Source organism: Falco peregrinus, chromosome Z, assembly GCF_023634155.1.
Source record: "Falco peregrinus isolate bFalPer1 chromosome Z, bFalPer1.pri, whole genome shotgun sequence".
NCBI lineage: Eukaryota > Metazoa > Chordata > Aves > Falconiformes > Falconidae > Falco > Falco peregrinus.
The window spans coordinates 14,064,565-14,081,984 of record NC_073739.1 but is presented as its reverse complement, the minus strand read 5'-3'; the positions used below and the strand labels follow the sequence as shown (position 1 = coordinate 14,081,984).

Here is a 17,420-nt window from a genome sequence, read left to right as displayed (position 1 = left end):
AATGTAGCTTTCAAGGAATTAGCTTTACAAGAGGAAACAAGAGCAGTTCATTTCACATTTCTTTGTCTGTCTTTTTTTTTTTTTTTTTGAATGTGGGAGGCTTCCTCCATTTCACACATTTGGCACATTGTCCAGTTTGTCCTTCTTCCTGAAAGGAGAACCTGCAACTGTGGACTGCAAGTCAGGGCAAGAAACATTTCTTCCTCTCCTCCCAAACTTTTGTCAGTCCCAACGAATGATTGATCAAAGCTGGGATTTGAATTCAGATCACCTCTGCAGTTATGAAATGCTTAAAGGCTTCCTTCTTCTTTACCGAAGAAGAAAAAGATGATAACTGTTTTGTTTGGGACCAATTCAATTCCCCTTCTCAGTGATTAACCTGCATTTCGCAGCATTGCTTTGGCTGGAGTTGCCACCTGCAATGTATATAGCGTTCTGCCTTCAACTAGTATTCACATTATGCACATGTTCCTCCAACTGTATGATGTCCACCCCACCCAGATGCTTTATCACTGTGAGATGTTTCCAAGGAGCTCACTCAAAGCAGAATAAAGAAAGCATTTTAATATCTTTCTCCTCAAACCAAGATACTCTGCTGGCTAATGCCTCATCATGAGGCCTGCCTTATGCTTTGTATTTTTGTTTTATATTTGCAGCAGAAAAATGTAAGTGTACTGAAAGACTTTAAAACAATTTCGCTTTGGTAACATATCCCTCCAGTTGTGAAACAGGACATACCAGCACAAAGATGCATTAATATTAACTAATGTTGTCAGGCAGAAAGAACTAAAAAGGAATCTCAGTGTTCTGCCTGTATGGAATTGCTCACAGGGATGTTGTATTCTAAGCTCATTAATGTAAGAAAAAAGTCAACTCCTTTTGAAAGAAAAATGTGGGTTTTTTTCACAATGAAAAGCAGTGAAGGTAAGATGAAGCACAAAGACCAACAGGAAGAGGATTAGCTCTTGCCGGCAGCAAAAATACAGTTTTCCTGGAGAGATGATGATATCCCTGAATATGGGAACAAGGTTGGTGCAGTGTCGTCCCGTCATGAGCTGGATAATAATGACAGTCATTCCTATGCTCATCCTCATGCAAAGCACAAACATAACAGAAGATAACAGACCCTTTGGTTGAAGACTTTGAAATTGAAATGCCTATTTCTACATGCAGTGTGCTGGTGAACAGATTTGGAGTGACAAGACACTGTCAAACATGGTATTCTAATGTCTCAGTGGCATCTTCCTGGAGGAGGACAGGGTTAGGTAACTTTTAAACTGGACATACGCAAGTCCATGGGGCTTGTTTGTATGCACCCACATGTGCAGAGGGAGATGGCTGATGGCATCTTGAGGCCATTCTCCATTACCTTTTTTCCCCCATTATGATAGGGGGAGGCTTCTGACAACTTAAAGAAAGCAAATGTCAGTCTTATCTTCAGGAAAACCAAGAAAAGCGAGCCAGGGAACTACAGGCCAGTCAGCCTCACCTCAGTCCCTGAGAAAGTGATGGAGCAACTTACTCTGGAAACCATTCCCAGGCACATGAAGGATGGAAAGCTGGCCGTGAATACATAGCATGGGTTTATGAAGCAGGAATTAAGCTTAACCAACCTGACAGCCTTACACAAGGAGGTAGGTAACTCAGCCAGCGAGGAGAGAGGTGTGGATGTTTACCTCAACATTAGCAAGGTGTTTGACACCGTTTCCCATAAAAACCTCATGGATCAGCTTACGAAGTATGGGTTAGGTAAGCAGACAGCGAGGTGGACTGAAAACTGGCTCAGGGCTCACTGTGTGATCCGTGGCCCAAAGTCCAGCTGGAGGCCAATCAGTAGCACTGCCTACTGTTTAACCTTTCACTAATGACCTGGATGATAGGTCAGAGCGCACTCTCAACAAGTTTCCAGATGATACAAAGCTGGGAGGAGTGGCTGATGTATGAGACGGGTGCACTGCTGTTCAGAGGGGCCTCAACATGCTAAAGAAATGGTCAGACAGGAACCTCATGAAGTTCCATAAAGATAAATGTACAGTCCTGCCCCCGGGGAGGAACAGCCCAGGCACCCATACACACTGGGGCTAATTGGCTGGAAAGCAGCTTTACTGAGGACCTTGGGATCCTTCCTGGTGGATACCAAGCTGACCAAGAGCGAACAATGCACAGCAAAAAAGGCCAACAGTATGCTGGGTTGTGCTAGGAAGAGTACTGCCAGCAGGCTGAGGAAAGTGATCCTTACCTCCACTCAGCCACGGTGAGATAGGTGAGCAGAAAAGGTTTTAGATCTCTCCACCCCATGGATGCTGCCACTTAATTGATGTTCTCTCAGTTTCAAGTCCTAACACAGATAAAACATTGCCAGGGTAGACAAACCTGTGTGACTGAATTAGTCTTGATATACACACAGGAGCTTAGTGAAAAAATGCCACATGGCTGGTACTTACACTTGTGTTAAAAAAAAAAGATAAAAAGAGTTAAAGAAAAGGTTACTTTCACTGAGACTTCAGACACTAGATACGGATACAAGTGACTCAGCTGACTACTGGGAGTAAGTTACTAAATCTCCTACACAGACATTAACCACCTGCTGTGTAGCTCACCATTTAGAATCCAGCTCTCCTCAGCCGTGGGTACTACGACCATGATCCAGGACCATAATGGTGAACTGTTAAAAGAGGGAATGACTGATGAGATTCTCAGACAGAAACAGTTAATCCAGAGATTCTTCAATACAACAAGGAAAAGAAAAGCATGCTGGACGGAGGGGTTTATGACAGGCACCTCACAGGGAACAGAACAAAAACCTGTAAACTTTACCATGCTGTCTTACAGAATGGCTACCAAGGAATAAAACCATCCCCTGCCCTGAGTGAAAGCAGACTTAAAGCAGCCTATTTATGCAGTCTGCAGCTTTTTTCCATTGTTCATTAAAATATGTTATTGTAGCACATGTGGAAATCAGGAGGTGATCTCTTTGGCTAATACTTTCATTGGTGAGAATATTAGACTTCAACCTTATCTCAATAAATAACGGGCTCTCTCTGGAATAGCTGAAACTTTGACAGGAAGGAAGAGACATTAGTGGGAATTTCCCCTAGATAACAGACCTTGGTTTATAGAAATCCTGTTCCATTATCTCTAAATATTATACAGACATAAATATACACAACAGCAGCATTTACTGTGCTGAATTTGGAAACACAGTGCTTTCTGCAATAATCTTCAATATTTTTGTTTAGTATACCCCTTTACACTCAAAATAATTATAGATTTGGAGAAATTTAGCAACAAAAATACAGAACTTCTACTTTAATGGATTCGGTGCATTTTCTAGTGCTTTGTCTACTCTAGTTCTACCAAGTGAAGCATATAGTCTACTTCTTTTCAGAAAACTTTTCTAAGAAAGCATAACAACTATAAATCCAGGCCCTTCTGGTTTTTATTATTTTCTGTAAAAGGTGAGATTACTGTCTGGCTAAGATTCCTACCTATAGTCAATTGAGCTTTTTTCTCTTTGATCAGGACTTGCTTAAAACATACCAGGTGGAGGAAATTTTTGATAGGTAGTTTATAATTACATTATATGTAGAATGTAAGGGAAATATATACATGGAAATTGTTTTACGTAAACGTGAAAAGTATGCATCATAAAGCACATTGTTATTTCTGTATCAGTATACTGGTTTTTTTCTATGTTGAATCTGTTTCTGTGTATTTTGTGAAAGTAGAGGTTGCATATGGCACTGCAGCTTGAAAACAGAAGAGAAAAAAATGCAGAAAATATACTTTTCTCTGTTATTTCCTTTATTGTTGAATATTATAAAAATAAAATGCTCTGCACAAGGTCAGTATTAGCTGTGTTTCACTTCTTTTTATCACAGTTCTCTCCTTGTAATTACATTACAAAATATAAAATAAGGAAGTTGATCAGTTCTCCATTAGGAAATGAAAATTTGTTGACAGATCTGAAGTACATTTGCTTTTATTATAAGACTTTACACTATGAAGCAGTTCCAACTTAAAAGGATGCTTGCCATCCTTGTATGTGTTCCTTACTGGTTATAAATTGCTATTTAAATAGGGATGGTTTACTGATATTAGAATTTAGTTTATTATATACTCCACTTAACATGTATGACAGCCTGTCAGGCAGGGATAGGACTACAAGACAATTAGAGATTCACTGTGTAAAGCAGACTGACATTTCACATTTAAGATGCAATTCAGCAATGGGCTTTTAGGTGCAGCACTTCCTTTATATTTCTACAAGTTTCTAAAAATTCAGAAATTTATTTCTAAAATTTTTGAATGTTGCAAAAGGAGGGATACTATTAAAACCCTTCAGTTCTAAAAATCTGGAAAAATACTTTTAGGAATAACTGTCACTGTAGCAGTGAGTGAATGAGCTCAGTAATCCAGCTTTCCATGTTGCCTGTGCACATCTCTCATTGTTGGTCCACTGGGGCAGGAAGGAAGTGCCTGGGTTCAGTTCTTGGTGTTTTGTAAGGCATCTATGAGAGCTTTGTTGTATTCCGTGACCAGCTTTCTCACATTCTTCATTATTGGCTGGTAGTCACTCTCCTGACTTTTTGTTGCTATGACTGATTAAAAAGAATTAAGGAAACAAACTGCCAGTACAAATATTAGCATAATTAGAGATCATAAGGGAACTACAGTAAGTTTCCTTCTGTGAAAACCGTCAAGGTTTGCAAATAATGGAAAAAATTCATAACTGGGTCTAAAAGATTTACACCAATTTACTAGCTCCCATCTCATGCCAAGCATGGCAAAACCCCAAAGATTACATGCCTGAGTCAGTTTTGTTTTTATGTATATAGGCAATAAGTTCCTTGTGGAAGACTCTGCCCATTGTCACACTGCAAACAAAACCATTTCAAGGCACTCAGCTATTTACTGACACACAGTTTGGCACTTCAGAACTCCGGCTACGAAAGTCCCAGTGAGAAAGCAGGACCTTTCTTTCCACTAGCTCAAGCAGACATAAAGCTCTGTATAAGGGTTTGCATTTGGATAGGTAATTCCTTGCAGCAAGTTAGGAGGCACTTTTAATATCCTGATCAACTTTTTCTTTTGGATTGCTTTAAGAGTTTTTTTCTGTTAGAAAAAATAAGAATCTGAGATTCCTGTCTTAATAAAATATTCCTGTAGAGACTTTTTTATAGAGGTGACTCCAATTACATTATGTTGTCCAATTTCTCAGATTTTTTTCTAAGAATTTGAGCACTTACCAGATATGAAAAATGGAGTATTTGGTATATGAAAAAGGTAATGGTATGCAGATCCTGTATTTTTTCCCCTGTGATGGCTAGGCTATTATAGAATTGCCTGAAATATATTCTCGTGACATTTTCTGAGACAGGTAGCAATGTCTATTATCCAACACACAATGCTGGATGGTACACTCTAGTTTTGATAGTACTTTTGCCAATTACATTTGTACTATAACCATATAACAGTGATTCTATGCATCTTTGAGATTTCAGATTTTTTGCTTCTTAAATAATTGTAAAAAGGTGAATTTGTTGCAGTGAGTTCAAAGTCCCTGGAATGTAAAATAAAAGTGCATCTATGCTCTACTCAGATCTCTATAATAAATATGGAGAACAGTACGAGATAAGAAGAACAATCAGTTCTAATTAAAAAAACCTCACTGCTTTTGCTACTTTCAAAAACTGCCTTACGAAAGTCACTTGCACCAAATAAGATTTTGCTGATGTTTTGGAAGGTCTTATATGATTAGTGAAATGTAACTCTTTAATTAGCATCACATAATGAGAGAGCTACAAGAGTTCCCCTATTCCAGCCCATTTTGCAGCTAAAGCATCTCCTTGTCATATCTTACCACATTTACCTAAATTTCTCCCCTCTAAAATCCAATCCCTCTTTATTTGATAAGAAATACATTAACTGCATACAATTTGATGTTTACTTTTTCATCATTGATATTTTGGTGTTTCAAAACTGCAAAATGCCATGCAAAGTCACCATACTATACAGACTTTCAAGCAATGCTACACTTGCTGGATAATTTCAGGTAAGACTGGACGGACGTGAAGATCATCTTCATATGAAACCCAATGGCAAAACTGACCCAACAGGGAAAACTTCAGACTGCTGTAAAATTGTTTCAGGCAACACATACAAGTTTTGCTGTTATGTAATATCTATCACCTAACCAGACATTTGCAAAGCATTGCCTTTCCCCTCCTCCCATCTCCTCCCCACTCCGTCCTGTCTTATGCTGCTGGAGGAAACAGACTTCTTCCTCAATTAATACAGTGCATGAATTTTACTGTATTTCTGAAAGAAAAGGATACATTCCTTCATCATAAAGTTATTTTGCTCATGGTGCTGCCACTTCCTCTCCAAATTTGTAAGCTGAAAACATAAAAAGAGGCAAAAATGAAACCGATCATTATTACAGATGTACATTACACAAAGAATTTCCCCCAAATGTTGTATCAATACCTTGTACTCTATCACCTGATAAGGTCAAAGTTTTCTTACAAAAAACCCCACAGAAATGAGAAACAATAGCAAAATTATTTATAAAGCTCTCAGTGATTAACCTGTACATAATTTAGCACTTCATAGATCTATTGATATAAAACCACTGCATGCAACTGCAGTGATAGAAGGAAAAAAACCAGATGAGAATTCAAGACTTTTCATATAGGGAAATGTGTAAGCAAATCAGAAATAAAGACGTGAACACTGCAGGGAGATACTAATTCTCATAATACTTCATATCATTTAAATGATCTCTTCTTAAAATCAGTAAGATCTAAAATCACCAAAGATACAATACTTCCTGACACTGTCTTGGACTTTGAGCTACACAGAAGAAACTTCCTTACTTCCATAGTTAAGTTTCCTGTCTGATGCCAGAAACTGTGATAAGAACAGAGCTGCAGCGAGAAGATTGTAGGAGTGTGGGCTAAGTGCTGGCACTTCTTCAATACTTTCAACATCAACAGGAAACTAATGTGGACATTATATTGATGGCTGCTTCCTTACAATACAATTTTGTATTTGTTTTTCTGATGCTGCTGTTCAAGGTTCTGCATTTCAAGATATGCAGATGTTATTTTTAAATGCAAAAACTGAAAATCATTCTGAGACTAAACTTTCAGTGGAAGCTAAGGTAATAAATCAGGAAAATACTTCAACTTTTTATTTAAAAGCTTATTCTTCAGCTAGAAGATATCAGATCAGTTGCAAATCTTACAGTGAAGAATCAGTTATCTAGTGTACCGGTTCACAGCACACATGGCAGTCCTTTATTTCCAAAATATGGTATTTCTGTTGCTACATGCAATACAGCCAGTAAAGGAGTCTAAGCTTAAAATACTGTCTGATATATATCAAAGGAAATATGCAGTGCATTTTTATAGCAATTCCTTGAAGGCCACAACTCATACAATCAACTGCTTGCAAAATCGCCCATACCCTCAAAATATGTAAAGGATATTTGTATTTCAAAATGCTTGATGCATGTCAACTATTCAGCTATTTATTTTGAGATACACCTTTACTCATCCTTATGACAGTTACACTCATGAGGTAAAAATCAAAGAAACAAAACCTTTTTGCACACATTGAAATAGAACTGCCACAGCTTAATGAACTGAAGAAACGCTGTACAATTACTATTTTTTACAAACCTTTTAGCACCATTATGCAAGTAATTAACACTGGGTATCCATTTCTGATTTATGTAATCTCTAGGAATAAGAATCTGATCTTGGCACAAAAAATTATACAGTATCTGAAGTCTTGCAAACTTTGTCATGCAGCTTTGGGGATTTATAACATCACCCTAGAGTTATCCCACAATAACCATATGCTACAAATGTATATGTACACCTTCCCATTTAGAGCTATGCACTCTCATCCAGTCCATAAAGTTCACTCCAGAAGAATGTTAAATTAAACATGTATAAATACCATCTTCAGCTTTTAACCGAATCAGAAAAAAGTAACAGTTCTAAAAGACAAAGATCTCAATAACCAGAAACAATAAAAATCAGTGATATGCAGAGAAAATAAGCTGAAAAATGGGAATTAATTATTTTGAAGTTATCCATTTTCCTTCTGTGCATTGAGACTTACATTGCAGTGAAGTTCTGTTGCCAAAATGACAGCAATTTATGGGTGTTTATAATGGAAGAATAGAAGCTGCTCAAGAGTTTAAAAACATCTTCTTTCCTGTTTCACTTTTGAAATGTAAATATACTCATATACCAAAGTTCCTTGGGTTTAAAGAAGTCTGAACAAACCCTAAAAGCTCAGTGGTCTCCAAGGAGCAGAAGGACTGGAAAAAGGGAAATGGAATTAATAGTACCAGTTGCAAGAAAAAACTTACCACCATAGCTTTAAAACCAAAAGAGATTTATCTAATTAGTAGTGACTTTTTTCCCCTGTAGTTTCTTTCTAAGTTGGTCCTCAAAACTTGTCAAGCAAAGGAAGGGCAAAAGGGGCAGAGCTCTGAGCAAGATTAAAACAAATATTTCAGCAAAGGATTCACACAGTTTTTAAGCTCAGAAAGACTTCTGCCTAGTAACTTTGAAATCCAAAGCTTACAAGCAATTTATCGGCATCGTATTTGTTTGAAAACAGAAAATATGGCTATGCATTTACAACACAACTTTTAAAACTCTGAGAAGAAATCAACAGATTTTGTTCATACAATGCTTCCTGTGTATGAGAAAACCGAAACTACGACAGAAACAACTGTATTTAGCTTGAGCTGTACCTGACAATGAGTCTCATTCTCTTGCAGCTCTCTCTTTAGTGTCTCATACTCTGTATTCAAGTGTTCCACTATTTTCTTGAAAGCATGGCTATGTTTTGTTAATTTTTCTTTGTCATCCTGGAGTCTCTAGTTGGAAAAAACCCAACACAAACTGATTAACGGATGAATTAACTTGCTGTGGGCTACAGATAAATTATATTAATTCAGCTTTCTAAATGCTACTGATTCTTCCTTTCAGAGCATCATATACATAAAGGATTCATATAGCTTTTCTCTAGTAAGGTATGCTCTGTCCTAAAGACAATATTCAACAGTTATGACCAGATTGTAGGCTCACCATCACCAGAAATGGTAATACTGATATTAAGAATTTGTAGGAAATTTATCACATGCGAAATGGGAAGGGCTCTAGATGGAGTCTGTCCTACAGTAAATACGTTCAGGACAGATTTTTCTTTTTTGTTTGGGTTCTGTGTTAGATTTTATGTTCAGACTTATGGGTAGTTGTAAGTTACAGCAGAAAAGTTCAGATGAATCACTAAAATAAATGGGAAATTTTATAGAAGTTACCAAAAAGAATAGCAGTCGATAGCCTGCTACATGTATACACTTAATAAGTGACATATATAACTAGAGAAGCATTGCACAGATGTGCAAGCCCAGTTTTCACCTACCAGTCAGGATTCCCAGTCATAGACTTGGATTTCCCCCTACTAGATGCTCAAAAGCACACAAATTTTGTGTAATCCAAGGTTTTATTCCTTTCATTACCTTTTTCTTCTCTTCTCCTGATGCTTTCAGAGCTGGCAAATTATTATAGACCTCCAACTCCATTTTTGTTTGTTGAGTTTTGTCTTTAAGAGAAGCCAGCTCATCAACCATCTTGCCCTCCAAGAGTTCCATCTTCTGTAGGTCCATCTGCAGTTTTTGACTCTCTAGATCACCAGATACACAATCTCTAATTAACTGTACTTTTTATTTCATAATACACTGCCCAGTATAGAAGAATTATACTATACTTAAACAATACAAACAACTCCTTATCTTTCTGATTTTGATATTAATGGGAATGTTAATGTGAATGAAAGAAAAAAAATTGATCTTCACAATCATCCTGTAAGTCAGACTCCTATATTACAATTACTATATTATATTCAAGTCAAGAGTAATGAAAATGTGGTGATTTTCTGTAACACAGTGAGGTATTTGTATTTGTTAAAGTTGTTTATCGCATCAGTCAATTTCAAGTCTCAAAGCAGTGGTTGTACCTTACAAAATGTTGACTGCAATAATGCAGACAATTTAAAAAAATCAGGTTTTTAGCATCATGTTGTTTTTATTTATGTTGAGTGTATATGGCAGGGGTCCTCAAACTGTTTAACCAGGGGCCGGCGCGGATGCAGCAGCAGGCAGCCATCTGCGGCTGCTTGGTTTCCCCCCCACAACTCCCGGCGGGGGGGGTGCGGGGGGGATCTGTAAATACCGGGGGCAGACTGAGGACCCTGGGGGGCCGTATCCAGCCCGCGGGCCGTAGTTTGAGGACCCCTGGTAATATGGTTAGACTTAGTCTTATGAGAGTAAATAGCCAAACTTGCTTTAAGTATTCGCTCTGTGCAGGGAAAACACTTCCTTATCTCCACTGAGTAAGAGCTATCATAGTTTACAAAATGAGCAGGTGCTATAATATACAGCATTTACTTTGGACAATCCATTACAATGAAACAACAGATACAGGTAATTAAAGGAGTTAGAAATATGGATAGATTCTTATATGAAGATAGATATAAAGACCTAAACTGTTCAGACATGAGATGCTTAAGAAAGGACAAAATAAAGGTAATCAAAATAAAAAATACATTTTGATCCAGTTTTGGGGATAAGTTATCCACCCTAAGTGTCGAAGGACTAGATATGGCTAGACTTGTTTTGGACAGCTCTCTGACCTGCTGCCTCGTCATCGTTTTCCTCGTATTCCTGAACATTTAAACACGTGGCTACATAACCTTATGTTTCAGAGCTGTGCCTAACTCAGAAGAATGATACAAATCATGCAGGGTTTTTTTCTACCTTCTAAAATACCAGCCAAAGTGGGCTGCCAGGAGGGACGAGACAGCACCAAAAAACTTCTCTCAGCATAGACTGTATTTTGTTCACACACTCAGATTTGTGCTGATCACTAGGAAAAAGGGTAGGAAATTTTCCCCCAACTTAACCAAGGCAGTATAGATCTTCACGGCAGAAGGGAGTGGATGTACATATGTGACAGAGGGAGATGTCACCTTTTCAGAACCTGTGGGTATGGCTTCCTTAGTGGAATTATTCGGGAAAATCTCACTCGATCAAAACCCTGTCAGGACAAGATCCTCTTGTGTATTTACGTCATATACTGATTTCTTAGAGCGAAATATTTCCTTTAATCAACATTTCTGGCTTATTATACAGTGCTTTGATGATTTCTTTAGGAACCTCAAAATAAAAAAATTACAAAATTTTTGTGTACAGTTTGTAATTATTCTGAGGAACATAATTCCATAAGGTAAGACTGAAAGGGTCTGGTATATCCAAAGAGCATTTATATAAATAGGAAAATTTATCATTACCGGTGAGAAGAGTTTAAAAATAAAAGGTTTGGAACTGCACTGCATGTTTGTGATTCAATGTTTTTGCTGCCTTCCACCCTAAATGGCTTAAGAAAACAATGTCCCTGTATCTAGAATATTTCATAACTGCCCATAGTTTCACTTTGAGGTTCCTGGTACTGGTCAATGTCAGATCCTAAAATACAACTGAACAGACCACAGCTCTACTTCCCTTGTTCCTACGGCACTGTGTTTTAAAGAAAGATAAATGCTAAGTATGCTTAAAATAAATCTCAATAAATCAGGGCTTTAACATCAAAACCAGTAAAAAATATAATTATAAAATAATAATAATTCAAATTGGAAAGAAATAGCAGAAAACAACTTTAGATTTTCCTAAGGATTTATTTAGGCCTAATCAGCATTTTCAATTTTAAATAGCTGTTTTAGTATTTATATTTTGGTGGTTTTTTTTTAAATAATACATAGCTGACTAATAGGGATTTATTTTACATGTATCATAAATGGAACACAAAATATCATGTAACATAAAAGCCAAAAAACCAGAAAGGATTCTTAAGACTGTTCTATCCATACACTGATACAAGCTACAGTGAGAGCGCCATGGGCTACTCCTATCCATCCACACTTTCTGGAGAAAATGGAAGAAACTGGAAGGGGTGAATTCTATCCTTATACAGCAACAGCCTCAATGAAAAAAACCCTTACAACTAAAAAACCTCAACACTTCTCTAGGGGAAGAGACAGGAAGAGGATGCAGCCCAGTTCCTTCTGATAGGCCATGAAGTTGCAGTGTCTAGCAGGCGCTGTGTACACAGTAGCAAAGTCTCAGACCAAACTACAGTGACCCAGGGAAATGTTTCTGGGAAACTGTGCCATCAGCACTTTTGTTTACTCTTCATGGTTTCCTTTTCTTTTTTCTCTCTTTTTTTTTTTTTTTCTTCAGTTTTTTTTAAGGGTTCCACTGGTGGACTTTTTGTATCTTTGTTACATCAAGAAAATACGGAAATCCAGATTTTAATCAAAATAAAAGAATCCTGAAGATGACTGTGCTATAATTCAAGGACTATGAAGAACTTTAACTGTGCAAACTGAACATTCCCTGTATTTCTGGAAGAAAATTATTTATTACAGTATCTGTGACTCCTTGCTTTCAGAAGTTTACCTATGAGTCACTTAACGTGATCTACTACAAATTATGTACTGCAACTTCCTTCTTCCCCCTTGTAAAGAAGGAAATATGTCCTGCAATAATGTCTCTATAGCACTATGTGCTTCAGAACATCCTTATATTGTAAAGTAGTAAGAATTGATGTTTACGTGAAAGAAGCAAAAATCATATTTGAACCTGTAATGTATGGCCCAGTTTTTTAAACTGCACCAGAAGTGCAAAATGAGTATTGGCAAATGAGTGAACATTAAATGTTCAAAGGCAACAGAACAATCACTTTCTGTAACATTTTGCACATAATAACTTATTTGCACATAACTACTTTGAAGTTACATCACAGGCTCATATTTTGAAAATTACTACCAAGTATAGGACGTAATAGCCTTCTAACAGAAGGATTTATGATTCTTAATTCCTGCCCCCTCCTTTCACTGAAACAAACAAGGAAAGGCTTGCTGATCCAATAATGATATTGGTAAAGGCTTAGAATTATGAGAACAATTCCACTATAAGCAGTGCAAATAAGGAATTAAATAGAAACTTGTTACAGAAATGAAAGAAAAATACTGTCTGCTTTTTGAAAATACAGGCCAGATCCTGCAGATTATTACACTTAATTTTATTATTTGAGCATTTCCAAAATGAAGTCAAAATGAATATTCATTTTGCAGAATCAAAGCCTGAGAATTTCAGAGCTACTCACTGTGGTTGCCAGTTATTCTCCCATGGTACATACCCCTTTAGAAAAGCACAAATCGTAAGCGATACTAAGAACTAGATTTACAAATTATATATAGTTAGATAACTGTGGAAGTCTCTACCTCAATTTATTAAACACTTTTTAAATTAAACATTTATTTCAAGGTGAGTATTAGTAAAGTCAAACTTCCAGCTCAGAGAACTTTGTAGCCCAGTATTAAAATACATCTGTTTAATGTATACCTGTGCGAGGAAGCTGATCATTTACTACTAATAATATGTGAAATACTCCTATAACTTGTTACGCACAAGAGTTTCAATTAGCCAACTTGCCACTGTATTTTAATATTTGGAGATCACTGATCTTGTAGTTATTATAGTGTAGTAACTCAGGTAATTTAAATTTTTTAAAGGAATTAATTTGAAAATACATTCCTGAACTCACCTGTAATCAGATTTTTAGCAGTGCTTTGTGATTTCTGCATTTCATTTGACTTGAAAGTGAGGTCTTCCTGCATAATCTTCAGCTCTTGACTGGTAACAGATGAAATTTGTTTCATATGATTCACGTTCTGTGTGTTACCAATAACAATAATAAGAACATGCTGTATCTTTGAAACAACAAATGGTCACTGGACAAGTAGAAAACTCTCTGTCCTATTATACTGTCTTTTATTTGCCTTTCATACTACAAAGACTGAAATTTCTGAAAATAATCTGAAGTGATTTAAATGTAAACAATTTTCATTCTACCAACTTTTGATAAAAGATGTACTGTGCCAGTGAAGATGAAACAAAAATGCAGCAAGTATAAACTGTCACACATTAATCTCTTCTAAAGTAACTGTCATTGCCTAAAATATACCTTATGGTATACCATACTGAAAGAGTTAGAACACAAAGTGATGACATAATCAAAGAATTACTCAGCTGAAAGATTTCTGCAAGATAAAAAAACCCATGGAAACAAAAAATGTTAAAAGAAAAAATTTTCTGAAAGTGTGAAAAGATGGCAGATTGCAAATGGGAACAATTTCTAAAGTGGTTACATTAAATATTACACAGTAATACAATTGTATTCTGGACATAATTTTAGTAGATCAGAGAGACGATCGCAATAGTTACATAACAGCAGAGACAGCCTACCCATGGACTGAGATTTGCAGACTTTAGGTAAACAAAATATTGAAGCAGTTTTATTTGCAGCATTCTGAAACATTTATCAGAAATGAAATAATGTTCATTATAGCCATAACGACAAGTTCAGTGATGACAAGTTACAGCAATTATGCAAACATTTCTTTTATTCTGGTCACAAGTATTACCTAATACTCAGAGCCCTTTCCCCAGAAAGAGAAATTAAACAAATCTTTCTTTTTTTTCTTTTGTTAACTACAGCTGTATATGGTTTAATGTTTAATCCCCTGAAGAGATTATTATGCAGATACTGACAAATATATAAAAACTCACCACCCTTTTTATCCATTCACTCTCCTGTTCTGTGCTTCTGAACAACTAGCTTGCCACAGGAGGAGGGAAATGCACTTACCCTGCTTGAGTGCTCCAGAAGTGCAACAATGTTGGCTTCTATTTGGGCCTTTCGTTCCAATTCTTGGTTCTTCACCTCTTCAAAAGTCTCAAGAAAATCTAGAGATGAATAAACATGATAAAGCAGGCTTCTATTTTCTTGGCTACAGCACACATCCTCATTGCTTCCAGTCAAAACTCTGTATTAAATTGATAAATCGTACAATTTCACACAGGTTACTCTAAGATTAATAAATTAAGATTCATTTCAGTGACAGGTGGTAGAGTCCTTGAAACTTGTCAGCTTAAGGGTTGGAATGAATAAGAGGACAGAAAGAGAAATTTTTCCAGAGACACATATTTGACTGATTAATGACATGAGGTCACCACTTTCCTGGGTGCTGTTTAGGTGAGGGCTGCCACGCAAGGAGAAAGGAGTTCCATCATCATTTCTGACACCTTTCTGAATGCTTGTCCCAGAAGCTGTTGGTCTTCGTTTTTCTGAAAGCTATCAAAATGGGCTACTAAAGAAAGGAAAAAGGTGCCTTAATTATCTGTAATGGCCTAATGCCAAACTAAATGCCAAACACTGCTAAGGACCTGAGACCGATATTCACCTGGTACCATCTCTTTCTTTCTGTATGATGCCCCTTTGCTTCACCTCTAATTTATGTCCACTCTAATAAGTGTCCAACTGAATCTGACAAGACAGTTGCAATGGTGGTATGAACTCTCTATTTGTGTCCTAGGCATAATACATGGTATTTCTGATGACAGACATACTGAAAAAGGGTGCCGGGCACAGCACATGACAGTCAGAGGTCCATCCAGATGCCACTCAGGGCCATAAATTATGATCATCCACCTCCTATTGGGTCTCCTCCTGAAACACAGCTTTTTGAAAAACTCCTGAAACAGGAGCACCTAGGAAATGTATTTGCAGACTTTCTAGCTGGATGAAAAAGGGGAGAAGTGCTTGTCTGAGCAACAAGAATTAAATAATAGTAAATTCAAGATGGATTATTTGGGAAGACAGAAAGAAGACAGAAGACTACTTAATGAAAATACCAGCAAATCCTGAAGGGATGGGGACCGACTAGAGAACTGTGGATCCCAGACTATCCAGGATTTTAAAAAAATACCTGATTTTATAATTCTTTACTAATAAAACATTTATGGATAATAAACCTACTGTAATATCTGATATCATCTGCAACGCTGTCCATGAGACTTAACAGAGGTGCTTCACAGAGTACAGCTTCTAAAACTTTTAGAGTGCAAAACAGGCATTATTGGGAGGCAGGGGACAATACTAAGATACTACAAAGACCATCTGTGAGGCAGAGGTTTTAGGATGAAAGACACTCGGAATTCTTAGAGGTCAACAAATGGCATTAGACAGCACACTTGTAATGTGCACAGCTGATTGCTGAAAACAATGACTAGTTTTGATGCAGACTCAGCTGGCTCTACAAGTTGAAATAAAGTTTTGGTGCACTTGACACTGACTAGTAACTGTATAGAACATATACATATAGAATGTATAGAAAATATATATGTATATACATATATATATACAATATATACATATTGTATATATTCTGGCAAGAATATAGGAAGGTTTACCTTTTGCCAACATTGCTGTGAACTAGAAACCAGAACTAGTAACCAGAAACACAGTGAAAACCAAAGCTTAAACAGCCTGCAATTGGAAAAAAAGCTACTCAAGTACAAGTCCTGAATAATGTAATTTCCAGGCCTGTTTTTCTCAAGTCTCCAGGCTGCAAATGAAGCTATCCTTAGAAAGGGAAGATTTATTTTCTCTTTGTGATATTCTTTTCCTTCAGAATGAACTTGTGCTACCTTAAAGATAGCACAAGTTTACTTTAGTAAGAGGAACAACAATGAAAAGAGCTCTATCCTCGAAGGGCTTACTGAATACTTCATACTATATGTTGCTGTGAAATACAAACAGGAATTTTCTACACTAAAAAAGTATCTGAGTAAAACAGAACTAAGGGAAAGACAGTAAGGAAAGTATTAGTACTGAAATTTTTGCTTACAGTTTTGTGTTTAAAACATTTGAGACATTTTTTCCTTTTTTGTTTAGAAAAATTAAGTTGGTAATTCTTACAAAGAGAATCACTCAGATAACCTAACACAAAACTCACAACCACATTTAGCTGTTCAGTGCTCTAGTGGTGATCAAATGCTTCATTAACCTCTTGCAGTCTGAGCCACTTATTTTTGATATAACAGATGATGCCATTTATTTTCATGCAACGTAGCAAGAGGCCTTAACTGTTGATTGCAGTATCTTGATAAACCTATTCATTTGCTTTCAAGGAAGCTGTAGGCAATGAGGATACTGAATCTTCCAAAGGATATACGTAGGGAAGGCAGAGGAGTGAAATAAAAGCACCTTCATGAAATAAAAGCATTCTCACAAATTCATAAACATAAACCAAGAACAAAACTAAAGTACTTTACATAGCTTTATAAAACTGAGCCTGATACTGTGAAATTAGGACCTAAGAATCCTACCTGCATGACTTGACTAGTGTTTTTCTCCTTTCCTTTGGTATTCTGGACCTTTTAAGGTATTTTTATTTTTTCAAACCTTCTTTGCATTTATTTGAAAACATTA

At 36.6% G+C, this 17,420-nt stretch overlaps 1 protein-coding gene across 3 annotated transcripts in view; it reads right to left on the bottom strand.

Annotated features, from left to right (window-relative positions):
- Positions 1–3,783: 3,783 nt before the first annotated feature.
- Positions 3,784–17,420, bottom strand: part of IFT74 (intraflagellar transport 74) — a 38,465-nt gene continuing 24,828 nt past the window's right edge. For all 3 annotated transcript variants that reach the window (XM_055790387.1, XM_055790386.1, XM_055790388.1), the window contains exons 15-20: positions 14,796–14,893; positions 13,692–13,818; positions 9,548–9,711; positions 8,777–8,902; positions 6,339–6,399; positions 3,784–4,601 (exon numbers count right to left, since the gene is read on the bottom strand). In XM_055790387.1, the coding sequence (XP_055646362.1) occupies positions 4,486–4,601; positions 6,339–6,399; positions 8,777–8,902; positions 9,548–9,711; positions 13,692–13,818; positions 14,796–14,893 (692 nt within the window). In that variant the 3' untranslated portion in view covers positions 3,784–4,485. The remainder of the gene's footprint in view (positions 4,602–6,338; positions 6,400–8,776; positions 8,903–9,547; positions 9,712–13,691; positions 13,819–14,795; positions 14,894–17,420) is intronic.